The 27,960-nt window shown below is 36.9% G+C and overlaps 1 protein-coding gene across 2 annotated transcripts; it reads right to left on the bottom strand.

Annotated features, from left to right (window-relative positions):
• Positions 1 to 2,872: 2,872 nt before the first annotated feature.
• Positions 2,873 to 27,960, bottom strand: LOC120634819 (transmembrane channel-like protein 7). 2 transcript variants are annotated; one of them, XM_039905642.1, is made up of 5 exons: positions 27,789 to 27,960; positions 14,779 to 14,976; positions 13,651 to 13,758; positions 9,469 to 9,569; positions 2,873 to 8,174 (listed from the first exon to the last, which is right to left on the bottom strand). In XM_039905642.1, exons 2-5 carry the CDS (start codon positions 14,957 to 14,959, stop codon positions 6,186 to 6,188), a joined length of 2,379 nt encoding a protein of 792 aa, XP_039761576.1. In that variant the 5' UTR covers positions 14,960 to 14,976; positions 27,789 to 27,960; the 3' UTR covers positions 2,873 to 6,185. The 2 variants fall into 2 exon arrangements, with proteins under 2 accessions (XP_039761576.1, XP_039761577.1); XM_039905643.1 differs by lacking the exon at positions 27,789 to 27,960 and adding an exon at positions 17,294 to 17,339.

Genomic DNA, 27,960 nt, shown 5'->3' with positions numbered 1-27,960 from the left:
ATTTAAACATCAAAAAATGTAGAATAAAAAAGTATAAAACTTTGTTATTTAAAACATTTATTCATGCGCACAACCATTATTGCTTTAGAGCCAGGCTCAGCCATACGTACTATGCGTACCGTAATGGAAGGTCAAAGTGAATTATCTATGAATACTACCTTGAATATTGAATAATTTTTATTTTATTATATCATCATCACCATAATGTCATAGCTGCTGGGCATAAGTCTTTTGTCGGATGTTCCATATCCGGGAGTCTGACGGTTGTCTATCTTGTTTGTTGGCCGATAGGCGCATTGCGCAGGGACGCTGCTTTCGGAGTTCAAGGTCGTGGGTGATTCCCACAACTGGAAAATATGTGTGTGGTGTCTGGGTGTTTATCTGATACCAGTATCTCGAGCCAGTAGCTTTGCAAGAAGCTTGCGCCCGTAGCTCAGTCGGTAGCTCTTGCAAGCAACTCGGGCCAGTAGCTCGTGTGAGTTATTTACGCAAGTGTCGTGAGCTTGCGTCAGTAGCTGATGCAAGCTAATTGCGCCAGTAGCTTTGTAAGTAGCTCGTGCAGTAACTCGCACGCCTCTAGCTCCTGCAGGTTACTGGCGCCAGTAGCTCGTGCAAGTTACTAGCGCCAGTAGCTTGTGCAAGTTACTAGCGCCAGTAGCTCGCTCAAGTAACTGGCGCCAGTAGCTCTTGCAAGTAACTGGTGCCAGTAGCTCGCGCGAGTTACTGGCGCCAGTTAATTGAGCGAGCTACTGGCGCAAGTTACTTGAGCGAACTAGTGGCGCCAGTAGCTCGCCGAAGTAACTGGCGCCAGTAGCTCGCTCAAGTTAATTGCGCCAGTAGCTCGCTCAAGTAACTGGCGCCAGTTGCTCCTGCAAGTTACTTGCAGTTACTTGCACCAGTAGCTTGTGCAAGTTACTAGCGCCAGTAGCTCGCCGAAGTATCTGGCGCCAGTAGCTCGCTCAAGTAACTGGCGCCAGTAGCTCGCCGAAGTAACTGGCGCCAGTAGCTCGCTCAAGTAACTGGCGCTAGTAGCTCGCGCGAGTAACTGGCGCCAGTAGCTTGCGCAAGTTACTTGCACCAGTAGCTCGCTGAAGTAACTGGCGCCAGTAGCTCGCTCAAGTAACTGGCGCTAGCAGCTTGCGCGAGTAACTGGCGCCAGTAGCTTGCGCAAGTTACTAGCACCAGTGGCTCGCCGAAGTAACTGGCGCCAGTAGCTCGCTCAAGTTAATTGCGCCAGTAGCTCGCTCAAGTAACTGGCGCTAGCAGCTCGCGCGAGTAACTGGCGCCAGTAGCTTGCGCAAGTTACTAGCACCAGTGGCTCGCCGAAGTAACTGGCGCTAGTAGCTCGCGCGAGTAACTGGCGCCAGTAGCTTGCGCAAGTTACTTGCACCAGTAGCTCGCTGAAGTAACTGGCGCCAGTAGCTCGCTCAAGTAACTGGCGCCAGTTGCTCCTGCAAGTTACTTGCAGTTACTTGCACCAGTATCTTGTGCAAGTTACTAGCGCCAGTAGCTCGCCGAAGTATCTGGCGCCAGTAGCTCGCTCAAGTAACTGGCGCCAGTAGCTCGCCGAAGTAACTGGCGCCAGTAGCTCGCTCAAGTAACTTGCACTAGTAGCTCGCGCGAGTAACTGGCGCCAGTAGCTTGCGCAAGTTACTTGCACCAGTAGCTCGCTGAAGTAACTGGCGCCAGTAGCTCGCTCAAGTAACTGGCGCTAGCAGCTCGCGCGAGTAACTGGCGCCAGTAGCTTGCGCAAGTTACTAGCACCAGTGGCTCGCCGAAGTAACTGGCGCCAGTAGCTCGCTCAAGTTAATTGCGCCAGTAGCTCGCTCAAGTAACTGGCGCCAGTTGCTTTTGCAAGTTACTTGCACCAGTAGCTTGTGCAAGTTACTAGCGCCAGTAGCTCGCTGAAGTAACTGGCGCCAGTAGCTCGTTCAAGTAACTGGCGCTAGCAGCTCGCGCGAGTAACTGGCGCCAGTAGCTTGCGCAAGTTACTAGCACCAGTGGCTCGCCGAAGTAACTGGCGCCAGTAGCTCGCTCAAGTTAATTGCGCCAGTAGCTCGCTCAAGTAACTGGCGCCAGTTGCTTTTGCAAGTTACTTGCACCAGTAGCTTGTGCAAGTTACTAGCGCCAGTAGCTCGCCGAAGTATCTGGCGCCAGTAGCTCGCTCAAGTAACTGGCGCCAGTAGCTCGCGCGAGTAACTGGCGCCAGTAGCTTGCGCAAGTTACTAGCACCAGTAGCTTGCGCAAGTAACTGGCGCCAGTAACTTGCAGGAGCTACTGGCGCCAGTAACTTGGGCAAGCTCCTAGCGCCAGTTACTTGAACGACCTACTGACGCAAGTTACTTGAGCGAGCTACTGGCGCCAGTAGCTTGCGCAAGTTACTAGCGCCAGTAGCTCGCTCAAATAACTTGCGCCAGTAGCTCGTTCAAGTAACTGGCGCTAGTAGCTTGTACAAGTTTTATTTGTAGGCCATTCCAAAATCCACGGTCCCAAGCTGCTTGTTTTCAGTGGTTCCCAGTGAGTCTCTGGACGTCATCTGTCAACCTGCTTGGGGTCGACCAAAGGTGCGTTTTCCTGTGCGGGGTAGCTATTCCAGCACCTTGGAACGTCAACGTACTTCGGTTCTCCGAGCTATGTTGATATTCTCCGTTCTTTGCAACTGTATACCTACCATTAAATAAAACACCCTTAGCTTGCAGAAGGTATGGAAAAATAAGTAGTGTTAGTATCCTCATTGATACTAAGAGAAGGCAGATCCGAGGTTAATTCTCTAGTGCCTAATTCGAATCTCTAGCCGCAGGTTCGGCAGCTCGAGAATCTACAGATCAACCACATAATAAGTCAAGTTGGCTAAAAAAGGGAGACAATAATGTAAAAATAAAATGCGCGCTAGGTATATAATTTATTTTCATATTTATAGATATTTTGACAACATGTTGGCAGTGTCATGTTTGTATTCTATGGTCTAATACATATTTCGTATCTGTGGCATTGAACGAGAAAAAATGCCGTTTTTCTTGTTTAATTTAGAATCACGTAAAATGTTTTAGTGATAGTTTACAAATATTAATTAACTATTAAATTATAATTCTTAAGATTTTAGTTCAATTTTAATAATACACATTTTATTTTGGTTTTTATCCATCTCGTACAAAAATGCGAGACAAAATAAATATTTTTAGCGTAATTCAACAGTACTTTATATAATTTACATCTTACTTTTTTCCTAATTTTTACAATGATATCGACAAACTTTTTTTTTATACAAATAACGCAGTTTTGTATGAGATAGAATCGACAAATCTTCACTCAAAAACCTCAATCAGAAGAAAAAAAAACAATACTTTATTACCAAAATATCCGATTCAGTTATTGACTAGTGCTGACTTTTCTGTTGTACATGGTATATATTTTTTCTTATAATATGTATTATAACAAATTAAATAATAAGTATATGTGACGAACAGTGATAGTTTTTAGGTCCTGGTTTTCTGTCATTCCAATCGTATATTAAGAGGAATCTATGTTAAAATCTACGTCCCAAAATGGATTTCGTGTATTACTCTTGCGATTTCAGGGTCAGAGAATTAGGACCAGACATAAAGACCCTTATTTATTATCATAAGATAATAAATAAGAAATATATAAAAATATAAATTAATTTATTTTCGTTAAAATAATAAAAATATAAATTAATTTATTTTCGTTTTAATTTTTAAATTGTCTTTTAGAAATACCGAATTCAGTTAGCGAGTGAAGATATTATAAATCATAGTTACATATTATTTATTAAAGTACATTTAATTTCATAGTTGCCATAATTGTAATTAAATAAATAGATTATAATAATATTAATATATATTTACAGTCTAAGCATTAGAGTTTACATGCTATACATTAGATTCGTCTAATTTCAAATTATCTAGAATTGTCTAATTTTGTCTAACTTACATCGTCTACGTATCAAAATCTATGGCAACTACGGTGTAACTCGTTGACATGACTTAATTGTAGAGCTAGCATGTTATTTGTAGAGCTAAATGGCCCAAATACACGGTAACTAGTTGCGTGCCTGTTGTGTACACACAATACATTTTAAAGCAATAATTATCTTGAAACGTATCAATAACTGGTCTGTGACAAAACTACAGCCAATGAGAAGTTATTATATAAACACCACTTTGACGCTATTAGCATGAGAGAAAAGAACAGTCCTTGTCTCGCACGCAAATAACGCATTATTTTGTTAGCAAAAATAATCCCTTTTCGTTAGCCTTAGTTTAGTGTGTAATATTCAATCAACTAACGCACCGTGTAATTGAGCCTTAAGAACGCAATCTACTTTTTTCCGCCACATTTTTGAATTTTTTTAAACGCAGTAGATATTTTCATTTGATCGAATTGAATAGGCGAAAAATAGTTGCGTTTGCTATTTTATTATCTTGAATCACAAATCTTGCGTGAAAAATCCAAAATAAATTATCCCTACATCTAGTTTTAATTTTAAAAAAATGTGATATATTATTTACTATAGTTTATTATACAATTCAATCATACTATAATGAGATCGCTAAGCTAAATAATCTATTTATTTACTAATAAATGCTATGTACAAAAAAATCTTTGTAAATCATATAGAGTACTAGGACTAAAGAAATAAAAAAGAGCTATATTATAATCAGTACAATTGATATTATTTATTGACTATGAAGCATTTTTATTAACACTAAAATCCAGGTAACTGAATTTTATGATTTTAACAATCAGACAGTTTTTTGCGTGCTTGTCTGATTCTCTATTTCATTCTAAACACTTGACGTTAATCACAATTTGTGACGTAAAAATTTACAGTACTTGAGGTGTAAAAATGTACGTCATAAATGCATTTCGAGTACAGTTAAGAATTTAATGCAATATATCACTGGAATGTTAAGATTAAAATTTAAAGTTACCTCGATTTAATGTGAGTAAAGAATCAATAAAATAGGTAAAAAAACCTTAAATACTTATAAAAGGAATCAAATCGACTAGTTCCAGTTATTAGTTATTATTTGTTATTTTCGAAACATTATGGAATGCTCGTCGTATAAATAAATACAAATTAAGTTTGTGTTAATAAAATAGTTGCCCGAATAAATAAATATTATGGGTGGTTAGAAATAATATAAAGAGGAATGTCAGAGACAAAAGGAAATAATATAGAGCGCGCCTTACAAATAAACGTGTCATAACGTGTTTTGTCAAATCAGAAGCCTTAGTTCAAGATTGGCTTGCTCGCAATCGTTGTTTTCGAGAATCGAACTCTGTATCGTCACAGTAAATGGAGCTGTTGCCACTTATTTTAGAGTCGCAAATCCCGTATTTTTTATTTTTGTTTTATACACTTTCTGTCTAAAGGCCGAACTTAAGAATTTTCATCCAATTTAACACAAGTCATAAACACTGTGATATTAGTGTCGTAGTACTTCGTATGTCAAATACAGTCTGTAAATAAATATCTGTTATATCTCGATTATTTGTAAGCCCTTTAAAATTTTACAGTAGTTTTGACAGTGGCGTAGACAATTCTTACTTATGGAAACTCTGTTAGAGTAAAAAGGAACTTATCTACTTTGTTTTACAGCTCAAATTACAAAAACACTGTAATAATAGTTTCGGAGTACTCCGTATCTCAAATGTACGTCACATCTGACATACAAGAATTCAGCTGTTATACGTACAAGGGCAGCAAGGCCGATAGTTTAGATAATTATAGAAACACGTTTTAGTCACACATTGAACAGAAAAAATGTCATTGTCAACTCTATGATGGTCATATTGAAGCTCATGCTCTAAAAGTAAATGGGTAAATTATTTGATTATTCCCCATTAAATTCATTATTAATAAAATAATAAAAAACAACAGATAATAAAAATTACTAAATATTACCTTAGAGTAAGTTTCCATGCATACTAACGTCTTCCTCATCTTTTGGTTTTTGGTGTACTAACTTCACACCCACTTTAGCGTAAGGTCAAAATTTGACAACTCCATGCAAATCTGTCAAACTAAACTTGCTCCAAAGTTAAGTTTGGTTTCTTGCTAAATTACACAAAGGGTTCAGTTAAATCAATTAATACACCAAAATATTAACCCGAACCCATAATTTGACAAGACACTGGTCAGATATTAGCTATATCATACTCTATCTCGAACTATGCTGTACAGAGGAATTGTCGTCGGCAAAGCTGGCCCTATTCCTTCTCTCGCAACGTTTTTGATGCTGCCTTATGAACGCGCTCAGTCTATTCAACAGAAACTGTTTATCGTGACCCTCTAGTACCAACTGGTTCTTCAAAACCTCCACCATATGTCGATTGGCCGCTGCAACCGCCCAATAGTAATACAGAAAAAATAGCAAGACCGCGAACGCTGGCACCGCGAATGTAGACGTACCTAGCAAGAAGACGATCTCGCGCACGAAATATGGGAACCCATCAAAAGTTTCCACAACATATTCCCATACTGTATCGAAACCTCGGAACGGGCCGCAATTCCAAGATGGCGTGATCTCCGCCACAGAGTATGCCACCGGAATTATAGATATAACAAAGCCAAGGAGCAAAACAGACATGAACAGCGATTTAGATTTCGACGCTTTGTACACTATTGGAGAGGGTGTGCAATTAGTTAAACAAGTAAACTTCTTGATGTAGAATATCAAGAAGCAGAAAATAGTACCAATTATAGGCAGAAATGGGCAGAAGAAAGACCCCATCCATATGATGGTCTGTATATAAACTATGTCTAAAACATGTTTCGGGAGATAGAAATCTTGAGTGCCAATCACTTTTAGGCATCTACTATGCGTGTGTCTTGCTATGAACGCCCTTGGAAGGTTTATAATGAAGGTCATGACGATTTGTAATGCAAAATCTGTCAGAATTAACTTGTATAGTTGCTGCCCGACATAGGTCTCCCAACATTCGAGTCTGAACTCCTCGTAAAAGCTGGCGCATTTAATTCTGTCCGGATCTGTTATTTGTATGTAAATTTGGCTAAGGAGTACCGCTAAGGAGGAAAGTCTTAGTAGCACGGTACGCAATAAAGATATTAGAATTGTATTAGCTGGCATGTAAGTCTCAAATTTTATCATATAACTAAAAATCTCTGGTACTATAATATTCAATACAACTATCGTTATAAACGGTAGGAACTCCAGCAGAGTATTCTGCAACTGTCCAAACGAATATGAAGTCTCGTTGTACTGTCTTAAAGGCGATTTTTCCGTGACGTTAACGAAATCGTTATTTATGTGGGTGTTTTGTTCTTCATTTAGTTTGTCCATTGAATAGTTGAATATAACGTAAATGAGTATTCCGGAAGCTATCAAGATCGCGAATACCAGAATGTGTACCAGCAGGCGTTTTAGATGCATCAAAATTTGACTCTCTCTGGTCCTCAATTGCTTTTCCTCCTTAAACCTCTCTTCTTCTAAGCAACCTTTGATTTCGTTGTACAAGGCTTTGTGCTTTATTTTCGCCGATTTATCGTTCTGTATACAAAAATCCCACCCACCAAACACGAGGTTACAATACATATAAAACTGTCCCTCGCTCTCCACCAATCGCTCCTTGAAACCTTTGGCCGCAGTTTTAACTATGGCGATCAGAGAGAATAGAGCCCAAGAAATTGGCACTAGGATATAAGACAGTGGCATGTTATAAAATATCTCAGTGTCCCATAAGGATTTAATAAAATACGTATACAATTGATCACTGTAAACCCCGTAGAATAAAATTGTTCGCTCCATCCAACCAGTGCCCTGGATAAACGATAGGACGACATTAAATTCCGTAAGATTCCTCCTTAAATACGCTTGGGAGCAGCATATTGTGGAATTTTCCGCATAATCGTCACATTCGTATTCAACTTCGACGAGCAAAACTGTGGGTAGAATTAGAAACACTATCACAAAAGATGATATGGCAAAATTTAGGAATAGGAGCCATCTCAGGAAGAGAAAATAAGATACTACGCCGGTACCGAATTTCCCCTCGATTTCTCTTAAGGAGGACTGCCATAGTTCTAGTTTGCCGACGATTTCTGTGAACCGTATGCTAAACCGATGCCACACTTTCCGTTGCCGCCACTGCAACTGTTCCAGGCCTTGCAGACGGAGTTTCGTTGCGTTCTGTGAAAAGTAAATTTTCGAGGGTAGTGGAATAGTTTTTCGAATGAAGAACATAAAGGATCCTCATTCAGCCATTATTGTATGCAGTGCATTGTGTCCAAAAACAGTGATAACGCCCCGCGCACGTCTCACTTTACTAACGCGGATTGTTGCTAGGTCAGAAATTTTCCCATTGTATGGTAAACGCTTAGAATAAGTCTAAAAAAAATGGCGACGTAAAATAAGCGAAATTGAAAAAAAAAAACACCGAAATTAGTTGCTAAAAAATTATTTTTTTTGCTCTAACCGATCGCATAACGCTAACTTCACATTAAGATAGCGTGGGAATCACTGAATGTCGACTGATCAATCAAGCAAATAAGGGTCAATTTGTTGCTAATTTGTTGCTGGAAGAAGCTTAGAAAAAAAAAATAAAAAAAAAAAATTAAACTAATTGTTATTTTACAATATCTTCTAATATAAATAAGAGTACTTTGTAGTGGTACGTTTTGTTTTTTGTTTTTATTTTTTTTTAACGGAACTGAACCTAAGTGCCCGTCCTGCGGCCGGGCACCCGTCTTATTCATGTTCTTTGTGAAGTGATTTTGAAGAAAAAAGAAAATCATCCGAATTGAAAACCTTATTTTATGCAGTCGGTTAATAACTGTATAAAGCGACATAAAAAAATACGCAGTGACAACCAAAACATCAGTTTCGTTTATATTAAAGGTCAAATGGAGTTACGGATTACTAGGGCAACAGCAAATATGAGATGTTATTTACAAGTCATTACTTTGCTGTCGTTTTTTTTTTTAGGTTAATTTTACTTGGAATAATTTTGAGCACTTTAGTATTTCCCTCTTCCTAATCTAAAAATACGTAGTTGCTTTAGGTTTAAGTGGGCGAACGGAGTTATCACCATGCCCATACAATTATGTAAACATATTATATGTATGAACGCTTCATAAGTGCCTGAGATAGGCCTACATGAATAAAGGAAATTTGAATTTACGCTTCTAGATGCGGGGTAATTTGCCAGCTTATACACTGTATCAGGGGAATCCCTACGGCCAATATGGTCTATTAATAGAGTCTGACTATATGTTAGTGTTTTTTGTTTTGTTTTGTTACTAACATGATTTAATATTTGATATTAATTTAGATATTAATTTCGTCATAATTTTTTTAATTTTTAATTGTCTTTAATTTAATTTGTGTTTCTTTTAGTATCAATGAATTTTATTTCTTTAAAATGGTAATTTCAATGTAAATGCCTGAAATAAAAAAATAATATTTTTATTATGTTTATTAATACCTGCAGTCTCGCTTTGATGTCTCGTTTCTGATTCATTGGAACAGGCATCGCTTTGATCTGCATTATCTCTTCCCAGGTCCTCTCCTCGTTGGACAAGTTTTCTGAAAATGTTTTTTTTTAAACAGCTGCTACTAATCTTTTCAAGGAAATTATCATTCCAGTAAGAGAGTCTGTAGGAAGAAGTGGAGAAACCTCGTGAAGCATATAAGATCTGACGGCCGAGTGGCGCAGTGGGCAGCGACCCTGCTTTCTGAGTCCAAGGCCGTGGGTTCGATTCCCACAACTGGAAAATGTTTATGTGATGAACATGAATGTTTTTCAGTGTCTGGGTGTTTATCTGTATATTATAAGTATTTATGTGTATTATATTCATAAAAAAATATTCATCAGCTAACTTAGTACCCACAACACAAGCTAAGCTTGCTTTGGGGCTGGATGGCGATGTGTGTATTGTCGTAGTATATTTATTTATTAACATCTGCTTCAGACAGCACCACTTGATTATAACCAAGACTCCGACAAGAGTTGAATGTCATACTTCTTTCTTCATTCGCGATAAATATATCAATATTGGATAGAAGCAGGCGTTACTTTGCGGAAATCCATGATAGGTATATTATGAAAATTAAGCATAATTTGCTATATTCCGCGAAAAGCAGGAGAATCTGTATGGTGTATATAATTTCTTCAATCCTTATACTCCACACCTAACAGATCTTCGGCAATGTAACCTCTACGCACGTTTCGCTCCGAAACCGGTGCAATCTCATATGTTGACTTAACAATGAATAATTGTAAAATAACAGTTCACAGGGGGCGGCAGTTCGGATCCCAGCACACACCTCTAACTTTTCTAAGTTATGTGCGTTTCGAGCAATTAAAATATCACTTGCTTCAATAGTGAAGAAAAACTTCGTGAAGAAACCTGCATACCTGAGAGTTCCCCATAATGTTCTCAAAGTTGTGTGAAGTCCACCAATCCGCACTGGACCGGCGTGGTGAACCCTGAACCCTTCTCATTATAGATTGAAACCCGTGCCCTGTAATAGGCCGGTAATGGGTTGGGTTGATGATGATGAATAAAATCCCAAATTGCCCGGGAATCGAACTCGGGACCTCCAACTTAAAACCCAGCTCCAACTAAAAAGTTTAACACGTTTTCCTTGCCTGCAATGACATTCGTCATTAATTACCAAGTATATCTTATTAAATACTAGCTGTCCCGGCGAACTTCGTACAACGGATCTTTTTTTTTTTTTTATTATTATGAATGTAATATTTCAATACTTATTATCCTATACCGGTCTAAGAGGAACCCAAAAACTCAAATATCTTAAAATAATTGGCCTAGCCGTTCTTGAGTTTTAAATGGTGTAACTAACACAACTTTCTTTTATATATATATATTTAGATAAGAAAGGCCAATTTTAATGCACTGAAACACATTATGGAGGTGAAAAACTTTATAATGGTGTGCAATAAAGTTAAACCTAAACCTAAGCGGTTAAAAGACTATTTCCTGTCTAGTATGTAGTAAAATATCTATGTATTTTACGTGTATGAATGAATGAATGAATGAATGAATGAATACACTTTTATTGTACACCACAGAGAAAATTTACAGAGATACAAATACAACAGCACAATAAGGTAGAACGTACAATTTGGCGGCCTTATCGCTAAATAGCGATCTCTTCCAGGCAACCAAAGGCATACAAGAAAATGTTATAAGAAATAAGTAGGTGGTACAACAAACAAAATTAAATATTAGGACTTAAAACTAAATTAACATAAAGAAAATAAATAAATAAAAAAAAAAAAAAAAAAAAAAAAGCATAGTATATACTAAACATAACATATTAAAGATATGTACAAAAATATAAAATATATTCCATACATATATACAAACATATAAACATACAAATACGCTACTATAAATACTTAATTAAAAAAAAAAAAAAAATTAAAAAAATTAATAAAATAAAAGAACCCTCAAAAATATGTAGAAAACGAAATAAACAAAAAAGAATACAGTGATCATTCCCATCAATGCCCGGCCGATACAGACGTATGTTTAAATAGTAATATGTATTTAAGTTTATATATTGATATATATAAATATATATGTTTTAACTATATATATGTAGTATTAGTATGTATTGTATATGTAATGTATATAATTAGCACAATTTGGGTATTGCACTATCCCGTTTTCTGTAATATGTTTCTTCAACCAAAGGTTGTCTGGAGGCGATCGCTTCAAGCGATAAGGCCGCCTTTGTGCATATCTTTTTGTTTTTTTTGTTAACCTGGTGTAGTAACTAATGTATAAATAATGTAATAATAGTGTGTAGATATCGGCTCGACAATCTCACTGGTCCACGTCTTCACTGTCCGGAGATCGGAACTCGACTCCTCGACAGTCGTTCCGCCCTTCCCCACTCGACTTTGCGTGGTGTGTAGATGCGAGACGACAGGTGTCTTAAATGTGTGTGTTAGTAGAGTGTAAGTTTGTATGCGTTATTTGCCTGTATGCTACACCTGGCTTTCTTATTGTATGTGCAATAAGATTTTTCTTCTTCTTCTGAACAAAATTAGTTATTATTAGTTACTAACGGTTCATTACACGTTTTGTTAGCTTTTATACTTGGTAATTAATGACTGGCATCATTTCAGGGCGAGGAAAACGTGTTAAACTGTATGTAAAGAGTTAACAGTCTGACGACCTCCGTGTCGCAGCGGTGAGCGCTGTGGTTTTCAGTTGGAGGTCTGGGGTTCGATTCCCGGCAGGTCAATTTGGGAATTTCATCATCATCACAAAAACCCATTACCGGCCCAATACACGGGTCTCATTCCATAATGAGAAGGGGTCAAGATCGTAGTTCACCACGCCGGCCCAGTGCGGATTGGTGGACTCCACACACCTTTGAGAACATTATGGAGAACTCAGAGACCTCAGAGTTCACGATGTTTTCATTCAACGTCGAAGCGATAGTTATATTTTGATTGTTTTAAACGCAATTAACTTAGAAAATTTATTTATTGTAGGAAACTTTGCCGTTTCAATCTACTAATAGATGACGCTACAGTAGCTATAAGACTGATGCAAAAGGCATATACTAATTTCGGCATCGACGGTAGGAGAGCCGTAGCTTAATTGGAAAGAGCGCTCAGGCCGCGATTGCCAGAGTCGCAGGTTAAAATCCTGTCGGTTCCGAAATTTTTTTATATGCATTTTAAGTTTATAAAATTGATAATTTCTCCAAGTGTAGGTGAGAACACTAATAAAAATTATAAAATTAACTTATAAAAGTTAGAGGTGCGTGCTCGACGTCGTACCCACTGAGATATCACCGTTTCTTATTAAGCATCAAAATTTCTCAATTTAGTTGGGTCTAGTGGGAGGCTACGGCCGTGACTAGTTACCAGCCTACTGACCAAAGCATGCCGCTAAGCGATTTAGCACAGAATTAAGAACATACAGAAACCGTGTGCACGACTAATATTGAAGCATCGAAAACCACTCCACTTTAGTAGGGTTCCTCGAACAGGCGGTTAGTCACTACATTCCATTTAGCAGTTCCCAGTAATTATTTTACCTCTAATGTTCTATACGTTTACCATAATATGGGGAACATGGGAAAAGTTTTACATTCCGCAGGTGTGAAGTGAGACGTGCGCGGAGCATTTTCAATGCACTGCAAGCAATAATGGCGGAAATGGGGTTCTGTATATTCTTAATTCTGTGGATTAAGGGTATGGGTTTAACACAACTGCCATACTCCCTAACAGGTAAGCCCGCTACCATCTTAGACAGCATCATCACTTACCACCAGGTGAGATTTCAGCAAGGACAAACTTGTGAAGGAATTAAATAAAATAACATATTTACTAGTTTTAGCCATACTCCCTAACAGGTTAGCCCGCTATCATCTTAGACAGCATCATCACTTACCACCAGGTGAGATTTCAGTAAGGACAAACTTGTGAAGGAATTTAATAAAATAACATATTTACTAGTTTTAGACCAATTATTAAGACTGGACACAATAGAACTGTTTACCGACTGTTAGGTTATGTTGGGTTAGGATTTGAATTTTATCTCGAAAAGCTATGCAGAGAATAACAAATGCAGTGGCCGCACTCAGCATTATGATATCAGTAAATGCGAATGCTGCTCACCTGATAGATCCGGTAGCATGGAGAGGTGTATGTCTCGGCTCTGAGTCGTACGCGCATACGTGGACTGCCTCCGCTCATTCTGGGACCTGACTCGCTTCACCGTGGTCGCTGTTAACAATAAAATTAAGATGGTGAACAACAACAACAACAAAAACAACAACAACAACAACAACAACACAAAGATGGTGAACAACAACGCAAAGATGGTTAACTATAACATGAACATGCTTAACAACAACATAAAGATAGTGAATAACGACATATAGATCATAAACAACAAAAAAAATATGGTGAACATCTGTGACGTGCACACAGGGTATGCACTAAGCGGGCTATGTGATATAAAATGGAAAATATCTCTCCAGTACGAGTTATAAAAAGCCTACCTTCACGTTTTTCTATGTGTTTTATATCATCTGCCGACTTAGTGCATACCGTGTATGCACCTGGTGAACATCAACAAAGATTGTTGGCAACAAAATAAAGACGGTTAACAACAACAATAAGATCGATCCGAAACCGCGAAACGTCTGGCTGATGTGAACATCACCATTGCATTTTTTTACAGTCTGCTAGAAGAAAAACACCGCATACTGTACGGACGTTATAATAATAACACAGAGCTTGAATTTACACGCACTGCGCGTCGCCACACAAAAAGCCGGCCCGTCCTACCGTATTAGATGTTTCGACACACTTTTTCTGGCTTGCTTTGACAGCAGCAGCGTCCAGTTCGGCCGTGTCAACTCTCTGCAGGTTCTCGAAGAGCTGAAAGCCCTAAAATATAAAGAAAGAGCTTGGGTTTTGCACCCACTGTGCGTCGCCACGCCAAAAGTCTGTCCCAACACATTAGAGGATTCATAAAAACAATTCTAAAGTAAACTCGCTGTTCCTGGCTTGCTTCGAAGGTGTACAAAAACATTTAATTGATCAACAACTTCAAAAAGATTGTGAACAACAGCATAAAGAATGTAAACATAAAAAAAAATATTTGGTGAACAGCAAAGATGGTTCCCTATAAAATAAAGAGTCTTAACACCAACATTAAGATAGTGAACAACGACATTTACATCATGTACAACAAAATAATATGGTGAACATTAGTGAACAATTCGAAAGTAAACTCACTGTTCCTGGCTTGCTTCGACGGCAGCAGCGTCGCCAGTTTGGCCGCGTCAGCTCTCTGCAGGTTCTCGAACAGTTCCTGTTCCCCCCCAGGGTAGAGCTCTTGGTAGAACTCCCCCCCAGCCTCCTCCCATCCCTCGTGCCGCTTCGAACGTGCCTTGTTCTTGGAATTACCTCCTGACATTGTTTATGTCATTTTATCTGGAAGAAAGTGAGAAATTGCTTAGTTTTTACCGCAGGGTTAGCAATGAAATTGATGAATTTAATATAATTACAAGGTTTCGAAGCGGTCAACTCCACTCTCATCTTCCGCAAGATAGAAAAAAACGTGTGTGTACTTATGTACACGCGTTAGAAGTTATACTTCTTTGAAATTTTTACTATAACGCATTATCTAGTTATCTCATTAACGGACAACAAAGTTTCCCTGCCCATTAAAATTTGCGTTTTTTGTACAATCAAATCACCGGAATGAGCCCACAGACTTTGACAATCGAAAGTATACACTGTCAAACCTTTTTTTGAAAAAACTTCAAGGTGTCGGTTTATGTGACGGTGTGCGCGCGCATCGTAAAAAGCGATCTGGCCGGACGGTGTATTCCCCTCTCACTCTGTTTCGCAACTACCTTCATCCTGTTGAAATCTTGTAACTATGTGCGCGCGCATTTCGTTACATCGTATAATTTCACTCCCTATTCCGATTTTTTCCAAACTAAAGAAGTATAACTTCAAAAATGATGCTTAAATGTTGATGTTGTTGCATTATTAGTTGATTATTATTTATTTATAATAATATTATCTTTATTAAACAAAACATAAGTAATTATAAACAAAAAGTCGATATAAACAGTCGACTAACTAGAAACGAACATAAATTAGTGATATCTGCATATCGTCTGAGAAAAGTACAGAAATCCTTTGTGGGGATGGGTTTATGCTTTTATAACATGATACCGAAGGTAATATTAGATCTACCTTTACCTAAGTTTAAGCGATATATTAAAACACATTTAATAAATTGTGGTTACTACACGATTGATGAATTCCTAAACGACAAGGCTGCTTGGAAGCAGGCCACTCCGCTCCCATCTCTCTCGATTTTTTATGAATAATATACATAAATACTTATAATATATAGATAAACACCCAGAAACACTGAAAAACATTCATGTTCATCACACAAATATTGTCCAGTTGTGGGAATAGAACCCACGGCCTTGGACTTAGAAAGCAGGGTCGCTGCCCACTGCGCCAATCGGCCGTCAAAATCAAGGACCATTAGCCTGAGGCTAAGTGTTAAGCCTCATATGTCTGTACTGACCGGAACACGTCAACGCTGCTTGGCTACAGAAATAAGCATAGCGAGAACTTCTAAACACGAGCTCTGTCACAAAGACTCTATCATCATATCAACACATTACCGGCCCACTACAGAGCACGGGTCTCCTGCCACAATGAGAAGGGGTTAGTCCACCACGCTGGCCCAGTGCGGATTGGTGGACTTCACACACCTTTTTCGATATTGGAAAAGAGCAACTGCTGAGTTTCTTGCCGGCTTCTTCTCGGTAGAATCTGCCTTCCGAACCGGTGGTAGAGTCACTACACACAGACAGACTTGTTGCAAAAGTGCTTATATTAGGCCTACTTGAAATAAATGAATTTTGAATTTAGAATTTTTGAATTTTGAGAACATTATGAAGAACTCTCAGGTATGCAGGTTTCGCCACGATCTTTTCCTTCACTTTTGAAGCAAGTGATATTTTAATTGTTTAAAACGCACATAACTTAGTTATGTAAAAGTAAGAGATATGTGCTAGGATTCGAACTCGGCCCCCCGGAGTCGGGATCCTACCCACTGGGCTTTCACCGCTTAAATTAATAGATTGCAACACATAAAATAATAAATTAATGTTATAATAATTAATGTCAAAGGTAAAATTACTGGACGGCAGACTCGCGCAATGCGCAGTGAGTCCAAGGGTGTGTTCGATTCCCACTACTGGAAAATGTTTGTGTGACGAACATGAACGTTTTTCATCGTCTGGGTGTTTATCTGGTTATTATAAATATTTTGTAAATTATTCATAAAAATATTCATCAGTCATCTTAGTACCCATAACCCAAGCTACGCTTACTTTGGGGCTAGATGGCGATGTGTGTATTATCGTAGAATATTTATTTTTTTATTAAAACTGTGAATTATTTATAGGTATTAGTTTATTTTAATATTTATTTTAATAATTATGTTTTTTTAATCTATTTGTGTACACTAGTTTATGTATTAGTATGTATTTATTTGCATTAATGTATTTTAAAAATTTGTACCACAAGCACATTCCTATGCCTATTCTACTCTTCTTTTTTTCTAATTAAAAGGTTGCCCGGCAGAGACCGCCATTTATAAGGCCGCCTGTTGTATTCTACTGCTTTCTTTATTTTTCTGCTTTTATTATAATTTTGTATATGTTAATGTTGTGGTGCACAATAAAGTGTTTAATAATAATATTAATGACTGTACCGTAGCACCTGAACTGAATCAAAACAATAAGATACCACTTCATAAAAAATATAAAATCACGCACAGCACTTCGGTATCAAAGGAACTGACAACTGACGTGTTTGATTACACTTTTCACAAAATGATTAATCCTTTATTAGTAATATTATTATTATCTTATCAGTGTTTAGATCATACGATTACTTTGTTTCTATAATATAAAACCAATAAGACACATAAGATATTGTGAATATTAAACTTAATATGGTATAACTCCTCGAAAAGCAGGAGAATCTGTATGGTGTAATTTATAATTTCTCCAATTCTTATACTCCACACCAAACAGATCAGAGGGTTCCTTGAACTGTAGCATCCTCAGGAGACGTTGACTTTACAATGAATAATTGTGAACATCCAATATATAGTATATAATAGGGTATAATATTGTAATTGGCTATAATTGATTACTTTACTTCCAATTTTTTATTTTCTGTTATTAGCTGTAAATTTTCCTGTACAATAAAATAAAATAAAATAAAATAAAATAAATAAAATAAGGGTAAATCACAGTAGCTGTACGCTTCTGTACATTAACTGTTGCTGGGTTGGTTGGAAAAGGAAAACTCCAGAGATTTCTTCTTGTTTCTTTATTAGTAGTTCTTCTTTCTTCTGTTTCGTTACCGCTTGCCGTTGGGAACTGACTCGGCGTACAAACGGGTGCGGTATTTATACTAAATTTGCCACAATAAAACAGGCCCTCTAATTGGTTCTGTTTCTCGGCCAATCAGAGGGCGTTATTTCGATCCAATTACATAAGGGCAATTATTGTTAAAATATGCTAATTTCTAAAATGCTTTTACCTATTAAATTCTATTACTAAACTTATCAACTTAAACTATTTACACGTTATATTAAAATTAGGCACACGAAATATTAACTTTAACGAAATCAGCTGACTCAGTGACGTCCTGTCTCTTACCCGCTTATGCCTATCGTCCCGCACAGTAGCATTTTAATTTTTTTTTAAATCGACTAATATAACACCCTATAAAAAGCAAGCAGTCGCGTGCATGGAGGGTATGCACAGGGTATGCAGATGGTATAAAATGAAGAAAATCTCCAGTACGAGTTATAAATATTATATATATAACATATTATTTATTATTTTTAAGACATCAATATTATTTATTTATTTATACCGATTTAATTCATTTTTGTTTTGTTTCCTAATAATTGATTAAGTTAAATTATTCATTGTAACTTAGCTTTTAATATTTATACTTTTAAAGGTTTATATTAACAGACTAATTAACTGTAAATAATTTATAGGAATTACTTTTTACATTTTAATGCATGCTGTAATAACCTGTAAATAGTTGAACATTTACTATGTGACTCATTCCAAAAAAGAGCAAGTTTTAATGTATCTACTGTTGGTTGTCCATTGTAAATAAATAAATAAAAAACTTAAGAATAGGCATTGTAAGAGTTACATAAAACTTAGCCTAACTTAGCTTAGCCTTAAGTAATTAAAAATAAAAAAATTATAAAAAAAGTTTATTTGGGTAAATAAAATTACTGTAAACGCTGGACGTGTGTGTGTGTGTGTGCTTGTGTAAGTGTGCGCGTGTGTGCGAGCGAGTGTGTGCGAGCGTGTGCGAGGTTGTGTGTAACATAAATGTTACGTTCTCACTTAAATAAAGCGTACAGTCATTCATTGAGTTTATACTTCGTGATTCATATTCAAGGGCCGGTGGTTTGCGGTCGCTTTTGAAAGGCCAATAAGTAATCAAGTAGAAGTTAAAAGAAACCGTTCGAGGGCGAGTCGGACTCGAGCACGAGAGGTTCCGTACCGTTATCTATATCGAGATAAATTTTATACCAACTAAAAAGTAAATAGTTATTTATTTATTTATTCATTTGATGGACAATCAACAGGTGACAAGAAATCTAATAAAACTAAACAAAAAAAAAAATAATAATAATGTAATACTGTAGACCCACTGAGAGACTGCCACAACTTGAGAATAAAAAACTAGATTGTCAGTTAGAATGAGAAAAAACGATAAGAAGAGAGACATGAGAGTATAAGGTGTAAGATCCATCAATGTGTGACATAAACTAGCCGGATCTCGCGCCGCGAACTAATACATACATTTTAGGCCTAAATTAATCCTTCACGACTATGACGATCTGATTACTACTGACATTGTTCTCTATCAGGACACACAATCAACCTCTGCACAGCGTCTTCGCCGGCGAAGACGAGGTCCCAGACTTCTGACGTCATCCGGATGTGGGCTCACACCACGGCCTCGGAGGCGTGCGGACTAATCACTGTCCGAAACCCTTTCACTCTGTCCAATCGTCGTCTGAGCCGAGGTTCAGTAAAAATCATTATGGTAAATCAGGTACACAGAATCCGAAAAAAAAAACGCATGGTGTAGGATTCCGTAGTTGTCCCTCACGATATGTGGAATAGTGAAAAAACTCCAGGATGCAAGCCTATATGTGTGTTAAGGATCGGTTCAACGCTTGAATCAAACATAGTAAACAAATAAACAGACAAATTTTGGCATTTTAAGCTCAATAATTTAGTTATAAACAATGTTTTTTTATATCTTCAAAGTAAATATAAATATTGATATAAATATACAACGTGTAACAGAGTTACAAAATAATATTGAAGGATGCATCAGTATATTTCATTTAAACTATTAAATCGAAACAAGCATATTTATTTTTCCATAAAAACTAATTCAAAAAATTCTAAGTGTTTACTTATGACAACCCTATTGAAGTTAAAAGACCGACACGCGCATAGTATATACATACATATGCAGTGGCGTGCATAGACGATAAGCACAGGGTATGTAGATGATATAAAATAAAGAAAATCTTCAGTCCGAGTTATAAAAAACTTAAGGGTAGGCATTGTAAGAGTTATAAAAAGCCTACGCTTAAGTTTTTATAACTCATACTGGAGATTTTCTTCTTTTTATATCATCTGCATACCCTGTGCATACCCTCTATGCACGCCACTGTACATATGCATATGATGATTTCTTTCAGTATAAACTATGGCAGTAGTTTACTCAAAAACAATTAGGTTTTGGTTTCACAGATAAGTCTTAAAGACAGTAACAATGTACTTCTAAAGCCTGTGAAGTATTATTTCGGTTTTCATTTACACGTTGTAAAGAACCAAATGCGTACTTCTCATCTTGAGGCCGAGCAGGCCAAAAGGTGCCAATATGAAAACCTTTATAGCAGTTTCATATTTGTTTAATTATTGTTCCTTTTTGAGTAGAGACAGAAGGGTTAACGAGCGATCCTAGAGCTGGCAGTTACATTGGTAAGAGAATTAATTTGGCCATTCCAAGCTGCTGGCTAAGGCACTATGCCTCGCTGCGGTGATTTCGAAAATGTTTTAGGTTTTATTTGGTTTCAATTTGGTACGTAGGTTATTTTGTTTATTCCATTCAATAAATAATTAAATGGTTGGTTTAATATGATGAGACTGTTAAAAGGCAATTTCCCCACTATCGTAGTTCCATCATTGGGAATATCCAATAAGTACGTATATTAATCGAGATAGTAAATGTTCGCAGTGATATGATAATTTCTCGCAAACATATACCACTTGGCAATCATGTTATATTAATACGACATAGATCGTTCGATAACACTGTTGTGCCATACAAGCACACACAGCCTGGCTTTATTGCACTTCATAGATGCGAACAAGCACTGCCTATCCAAAAAAAATCCTGCTTTACATACAGTTTTCACCATCGCTCCTCTTCTTCTTGTTGGACGAGGCCACAAAGGGAATATAACAGTGAGCGGCGATACTGTCCTCTCTGCTCATCCGACTATCTACTGTAATCACCAACCCGTCTGCCTGACGTGGTGATTTTTCACACACCCTGCCGTTGCAAGAGAGTTTAGTCCAGCAGGGGACTGTTATAGGCTAAATTGATAGATAGATAGATAGATGATCTTTATTGCACAAATTAAAAGCGAAAATGAGAAACAACAAAACAATAACAATATATATATATATATATATAAGATGCGCAAAGGTGGTCTTATCGCTTTAAGCGATCTCCTCGAGAAACCCCTTTATGGTAGAGAATTAGGTATTGATGTAGATGACCTTACTTCTTGGTAGTCTCCCTCTATCATCATGATCTTCACTTCAACCAATTGAAGTCCACTGCTGAACATAGGTCTTTTGTAGAGAGTTCCAAAATCCACGGTCCTGCGCCGCTTGTTTCCAGCGGCTCCCAGCGACTCGCTTGATGCCGTCTATCCACCTCATTGGGGGCCGACCAACACTGCGTTTACCTGTGCGGGGCCATCGTCCATCGGTTCTCCGAGCTATGTGCCCCGCCCATTTCCACTTCAGCTTTGCAACTCGCTGAGCTATGTCGGTAACTCTGGTTCTTCTACGGATCTCCTCATTTCTGATTTGATCACGTAGGAATACTACCAACATTGCCCTTAACATCGCCCGCTGAGTGATTCTGAGCCTTCTTATGAGGCCCATAGTAAGCGACCACGTTTCGGATCCGTAAGTCAACACTGGCAACACGCACTGTTCGAAGACTTTGGTCTTCAGGCACTGAGGGATTTTGGACGAAAAGATGTTTCGAAGTTTCCCGAACGCTGCCCATCCGAGTTGGATTCGGCGGTTCACCTCTTTCTCAAAACTGGACCTACCTAACTGGATCGTGTGTTCTAGGTATATGTACCCGTCTACAATTTCGAGTGCAGAGCTCCCAATTATTAATGGGTGGAGCGGAACATGAGCGTTAGACATAATACCCACTACACGTAATCTATATATTTATAAAAGACAAAAGTGACTGACTGATCTATGAACGCTTAGCTCTAACTGACGGATCGGGCTGAAACTTTGCACACAGATAGTTATTACAACGTAGTATCCGCTAAGAAATGATTTCTGAAAATTCCAACCCTAAAAGGGTTAAATGGGGGATGAAAGTTTGAATAAAAGGCATCATTTATCAATTTACTTTTCTAGTAACATCCATGAAACTTTGATTTTAGGTTTTCGATTAAAAATAAAGAAAACTTGTTTCTCAAATTTAAAAAATTCCATCTCCAATGGCATCAAATAGGGGATGAAAATGTATATGAAAGTCTCTGATTTTTTAAGTAATTTACGTCATACTTTTCTATTAACAGCAAGACATTTTTTTAAATCTTCGAAGTTAAAATTTACCTAATCAAAAATTGAATTTAACGTGAGCGAAGCCGCGGGCAAAAGCTATTTTAATATATATTCAAAAATTTTAAATTCCCAAATCGCCACAGATATCCAGTACCTCGAACTTATAAGACCATTACAACACCACTTCGCTAAGAAAAAAAAGAGCTCGTGAATTATATTCATCTGAAAATTCAGGACAAATTTGACGGCTGCACTGTGGTCTTATAAGAGAAGTTCCAGGTTCATACCAAATAAAAAAAAATACCTGGCTAAGTTTGTTGTGGGCTCTTCTTAGACCAGGGCGCGTTTTAACCCTCCTAGCTTTAATTTTAAGTTAACGAATGCTGTTATCACCATCACTAACATTGGTGTAACATGTTAATTGTATGAACGCTTCATAAGTGCCTGTAATAAGGTCTACATGTATAAAATATTTTTGAATTCGAATTTGAATTTGATGCCGGGGGCAGATGCAATTTAGGAATATAAAATTACTTAAAATTTTTCTGGTCTGGCCTGGAGGGGCTTTGGCTAGTCCGACTAAGACGAGCCGCCAAGCTATTTAACGTACCGGTACGATGTCGCATAGATACCAGATTAGCCCGCCTAGCATCTAAGACCTCATCATCACTTACCATCATGTGAGATTACAGTCAAGGTCGAGCTTGTAATTAAATAATTTAAACATTGGTGAAAGGTATTAACTCAATGTCAGCATAGTTTCCATTAGTATTAAATATAACTCTGTGACAAATAATAATAAGAAACCAGAAATTATAGAGTCACAGAATACATGAATCACCATGCTTTTAGCAGTAAACACAGTTATAATGAATTAGGTACACAGTACTGCAAGTCAAGTCAGATTTGCATGCCAAGTGGATATGGTATTATATGTTTTTGTCCAAGATAGGAATATCTTGGACAAAAACATATAATACCTGAAATAGCCTATTTTTTATATTTTACATACATTTTTATAATTGACAGACAACGCTGATCACGCATCTGATGTTTATTTATTTATTTGGTATCTATGACCCATCACTACGCACTACACTATAACATAAATAGAATAATTAAAAACTAAACTAAATCAAAAAAGAAAAACTTACATAAAATATTAATATGCAATATAAAAAAAAAGTTACAAATTAAAATTTCTGCGTCCAGGCAGCCCTACGTGGAGTTTAATATACTAGCTAGCTATTTATTAGTGCTTTCAGAATGCCGTTACTGCTCACCCACACGTTCTTTCCATCAAGGATGCTATTCGTTTTCTTCTGAAAACGAATGGCATCGCATTTGCAAATGGCAACAAAGTCATCAGTATGAGCCGTCGCGAACATTTCGATCCGGTCGACCAGAGAGAGAGAGAGAGAGAGAGAGAGAGAGAGAGAGAGAGAGAGAGAAAATAACGAAAATAACGAAAGTAAGAAACCATTGCCTATTAACAAAGCAACACCTCGCAGGAAATGAAAGAAAAATATCTTACAATGCTCAATCAACCTGAAGTATAGGTGTTATTTATTTATTTATTTATTTATTTAAGAGCACTAACAACATGCATATTACACGTTTTTTAAACATAGGACACACACGAACACATGGACTGATATGCACGTCAATGACAAGTGCACATAGCATTGACAAAGCGTCATATAAACTTAATTTGCAAAAAAAAATAAAAATTTAACACAAAATTTAACTCACCGATAAATGTTCGGTGAGTTTTTTTCTAAAAGCTGTGGGTGAGTCATGGAAGATATCGATGCTAGGTATCTTTTTAGATAAATCGTTGTATTTCGCACAAATACGTATAATAGGCGCTTGTTTTCCGAGATGGGATTTAGTAAATGGTATATGAAAAAAATTTGTGGATTTGCAACTTCTGGTGTACCGGCGCGGGACAGTCAGAGATATATGATTGAGAAGGTTGTTACATTTAATTTTGTTTTGTAATATTTTATGTAAAAAACACAGATCAAGAATATCCCGCCTGTTACGAAGAGATGTCATTTTAAACACTGCCAATCGCTGATTATATGGCTGTCTGTGTGAAAGGTATAGGTGTATGTATACGTGATGACGATGGCAACCAGGCCCTTCAGACTGGAACTAAGCACCAATTGTTCTATAAATAAATAAATAAAAACAGACAAATTATGACTTTTCACACCTTTTAGTACTTTTATATAATTTTTCCTTTATTTCACATTAAAGACACTCACATTACATTTAATTTTTGATTTTAGATTTTTAGTTTTTTTTTTTTGTTTTTAATGTTTATTAATTTCATAATTTTTGATTTTGTTTATTATTTACCTATTTGATGATTTTGTATTTCTCGATGTGTAATAGGCTTGTTTTAATGAAAAAATATCTTTTGTTTGTTTATATATTATATTCTATGTTATTGTCCTTTTTTATGATTATTTTGTTATTGTTTAGTCGCGAGGATTCAGTGACGACGAAGATAATGGGGCTGGCTGAAAACCAGTGCTGCGCTTTTTAGTATGCAGCTATGCTGAGCCAGCTCCTTTGTCACAAATTTTTTTTTTTTTTATACTTTAACAATTATTTTATTACACAAATGTGTGACAATAAATACGATTTTTCTTTCTTTCTTTCTTTCTATAAACTCTCGTTTACAGTGAAAGCGAATGAATTGTGGAATATACGTGAGGTCCCACTAAATATTCGTGAGCAAAATATCTTATCTTGCTCAATAATGACGACTTTTAGTAGCAATTTTGTTTATGTATTTGTATTTAGCTATTTGAATGTTGGTTTATAATAATTTTACACCACCTGTCCGCTCTCGCTCATCTTGTCCTAATCCAAAGGTCGCCTGGCAGAGATCGCTACTAAGCGATAAGGCCGCCTTTTATTCTACTTCTGTTTTTGTATTTCTATTGTTTTTTTTTATTTCCCTAAGCATGGCAGTAGTATTTCTCCTGATGAGCTATGTCATATAAAACTCCACTACACCAAGTCAATAATACTTATTCTCGTAAATAAGTTCCTTTTTAAAGAGTTATTTCTGACATAATATTAAAAAAGACCCACCTTTTTAACTTACTATGTATTTTTTTTTGGACCTCTGTAATCTCACCTGGTGGTTAGTTTTTTTTTTTTTTTTTAACGATAGGCCAGCGTTTGGCGACTATCATGCCCGTTAGAAAGCAATGATGAGGTCTAGGTTGGAGCACGCTTGCCTAGAAAAAGCCTAGCCTGCCTAGCTTAGCTAGTTCTAGCCTTGAAGGTACTCGAATTATACGTGGCAGGAAACACAATTGCCGGGAGGGCGTTCCACATCTTAGCGGCACGTATCAGAAACGTACGTACGTAACTAATGATGGAGTCTAAATAAATAAATATACTACGACAATACACACACCGCCATCTAGCCCCAAACTAAGCAAATTCAAATTCAAATTCATTTATTTCAAGTAGGCCTACTGTATAAGCACTTTTGAAACGTCAAGTATGTATGTTTGTGTGACTCTACCACCGGTTCGGAAAGCACATTCTAACGAGAAGAGCCGGCAAGAAACTCAGTAGTTGCTCTTTTCCAACATCAACATTTACAATCATTTTGCTATCTTGCGGGAGATGAGAGCGAGGCTGGCTGCTTCCATTCTACCTTGTCATTGAGGAATTCATCAAATGTTAGTAACATCGATGTACTAGATGCGTTTTTACACATTTTTTAAATGTATGCATTGGTAGGTCAAGAATTTCCTTAGGAATCATGTTGTAAAAGCGTATACTCAACCCCACAAAGGAGTTCTGCACCTTTCGCAGACGATATGCAGATATCACTAATTTATGACCGTTTCTGGTAAGTCGATTGTTAATTTCAGCTTTTGATTTATAAAGAGTAATATTTTGCCTCACAAAGACTATATTATTATAAATGTATTGCGAAGTTACTGTAAGAATACCTATTTTTTTAAATTAAGCGTAGCTTGTGTTATGGGTACTAAGACGACTGATGAATATTTTTATGAATAAAATACATACATACTTAGAATATACTTATAAACACCCAGACACAGACAAACATTCATGCTCATCACACAAACATTTTCCAGTTGTGGGAATCAAACCCACAGCCATGGGCTGAGAAAGCAGGGTTGCTGCAAACTGCACCAATCGGCCGTCAAATGAAGATGATAGCAGGGTAAGCTGTAGGCTTATTCCAGTAATATTGAGACTATACCCCTAAACAGTTTCCGCGCAGCATGATACTGTAATGCTTCATCGCCCAGGAACGTGTCGTTTTCGGTAGGAAGGCAGGGTGTCATATGGCAAAAGTCTGCTACATGACTATAGCATAGAAAATTTCATTACCCGAGACTTTCATTACTAGAGGGCACAGTTCTCCTCTCAGAATGAGACAGGTTAAGGCTGTAGTCTACTACGCAGGCCAAGTGGGGATGAGCAAACTAAGACATCTAATATAGACTAAACAACTATCACATAAAATAGACTAAACATTCTTTACATAAAAAAAAAATGTTTACTTAATAAGACTAGTAAGAATAAACAGAGTGTAATATAATACTTTAAATCTTTATTTTATTAATTGCAACTGGCTTCTTTGTCTATGTTAAAGATGGATCACAAGGTCATAGGTTTGAATCCTGGGTTGAGCATTATTATATATAGTATTGTGTGTTTTCTGTTAAAGAGCTTTTGGTACCAACCGGAAGTTGGGGCTGTCAGCCCCCGCAAGGTCTTAAGAGTTCTCTTCTATGCAAGATGAGGGCTATATGTTATTAGGGTGCAATTTATATAATATTGATCAAAGGAAATAAGTTTAAGAACTTATGACTTACCTATTTAGCTAAATCTGAGCAAACAAAAAAGGCAAGCCTTTTAAAAATTAAATTGTACGCTTTACTAGATTCCATACATATAGCTAATTGGTAAATATTATTTTGTCTTTAATACCAAACAATGATTAATAAAACATTGATATTTTCATTGCGTTTAAAACAAAAGCATAATGCAATTCTTTTTTTATCACAAAGCATGCCTGTTTTGTGGACCGTTTTTGCTGTATTTATCGCTGAATATATGATTCTATGCTAACGTAAACAATAAAAACGATAACATAAACAACCGTTACACATTATTGAAATTTCTTCACACATAATAATTCGTTACTTTATAATAATAATAAATGATTTTTTAAATGCAAAACAATAGCGAATTTGTTTTTTTTTCGTTCATTTGTTTTAGTAGTAAACGGGCAATAGTTTAACTCACCCTAATGTTGTCGAATAATAATCTGCTAGCCGCCTTCCGTCATATTATAGTTAATTCACTAATACGGCACATATTTGTATGCATTTATCCACGAAGTTTTCACCACTATTGCATTTTTTAATGAAGCAAGCAGACAGACCAAAATAATCCACAAGGAGTGGTGTGCACTGTG

The sequence above is a fragment of the Pararge aegeria genome, chromosome 25, assembly GCF_905163445.1.
Source record: "Pararge aegeria chromosome 25, ilParAegt1.1, whole genome shotgun sequence".
NCBI classification, from domain to species: Eukaryota; Metazoa; Arthropoda; class Insecta; order Lepidoptera; family Nymphalidae; genus Pararge; species Pararge aegeria.
The sequence above is the reverse complement of the archived record's forward strand: the minus strand, read 5'-3'. Positions and strand labels throughout refer to the sequence as shown.

Bases quoted from the DNA above. Each gene is read 5' to 3' on its own strand.
- LOC120634819 (XM_039905642.1), bottom strand. From the start codon at position 14,959: ATGTCAGGAGGTAATTCCAAGAACAAGGCACGTTCGAAGCGGCACGAG. The intron at 9,570-13,650 runs GTGAGCAGCATT...AAACATTTTCAG, and splicing joins CATGCTACCGGATCTATCAG to AAAACTTGTCCAACGAGGAG. The intron at 8,175-9,468 runs GTATTAATAAAC...TACTTTTCACAG, and splicing joins ACATCAAAGCGAGACTGCAG to AACGCAACGAAACTCCGTCT.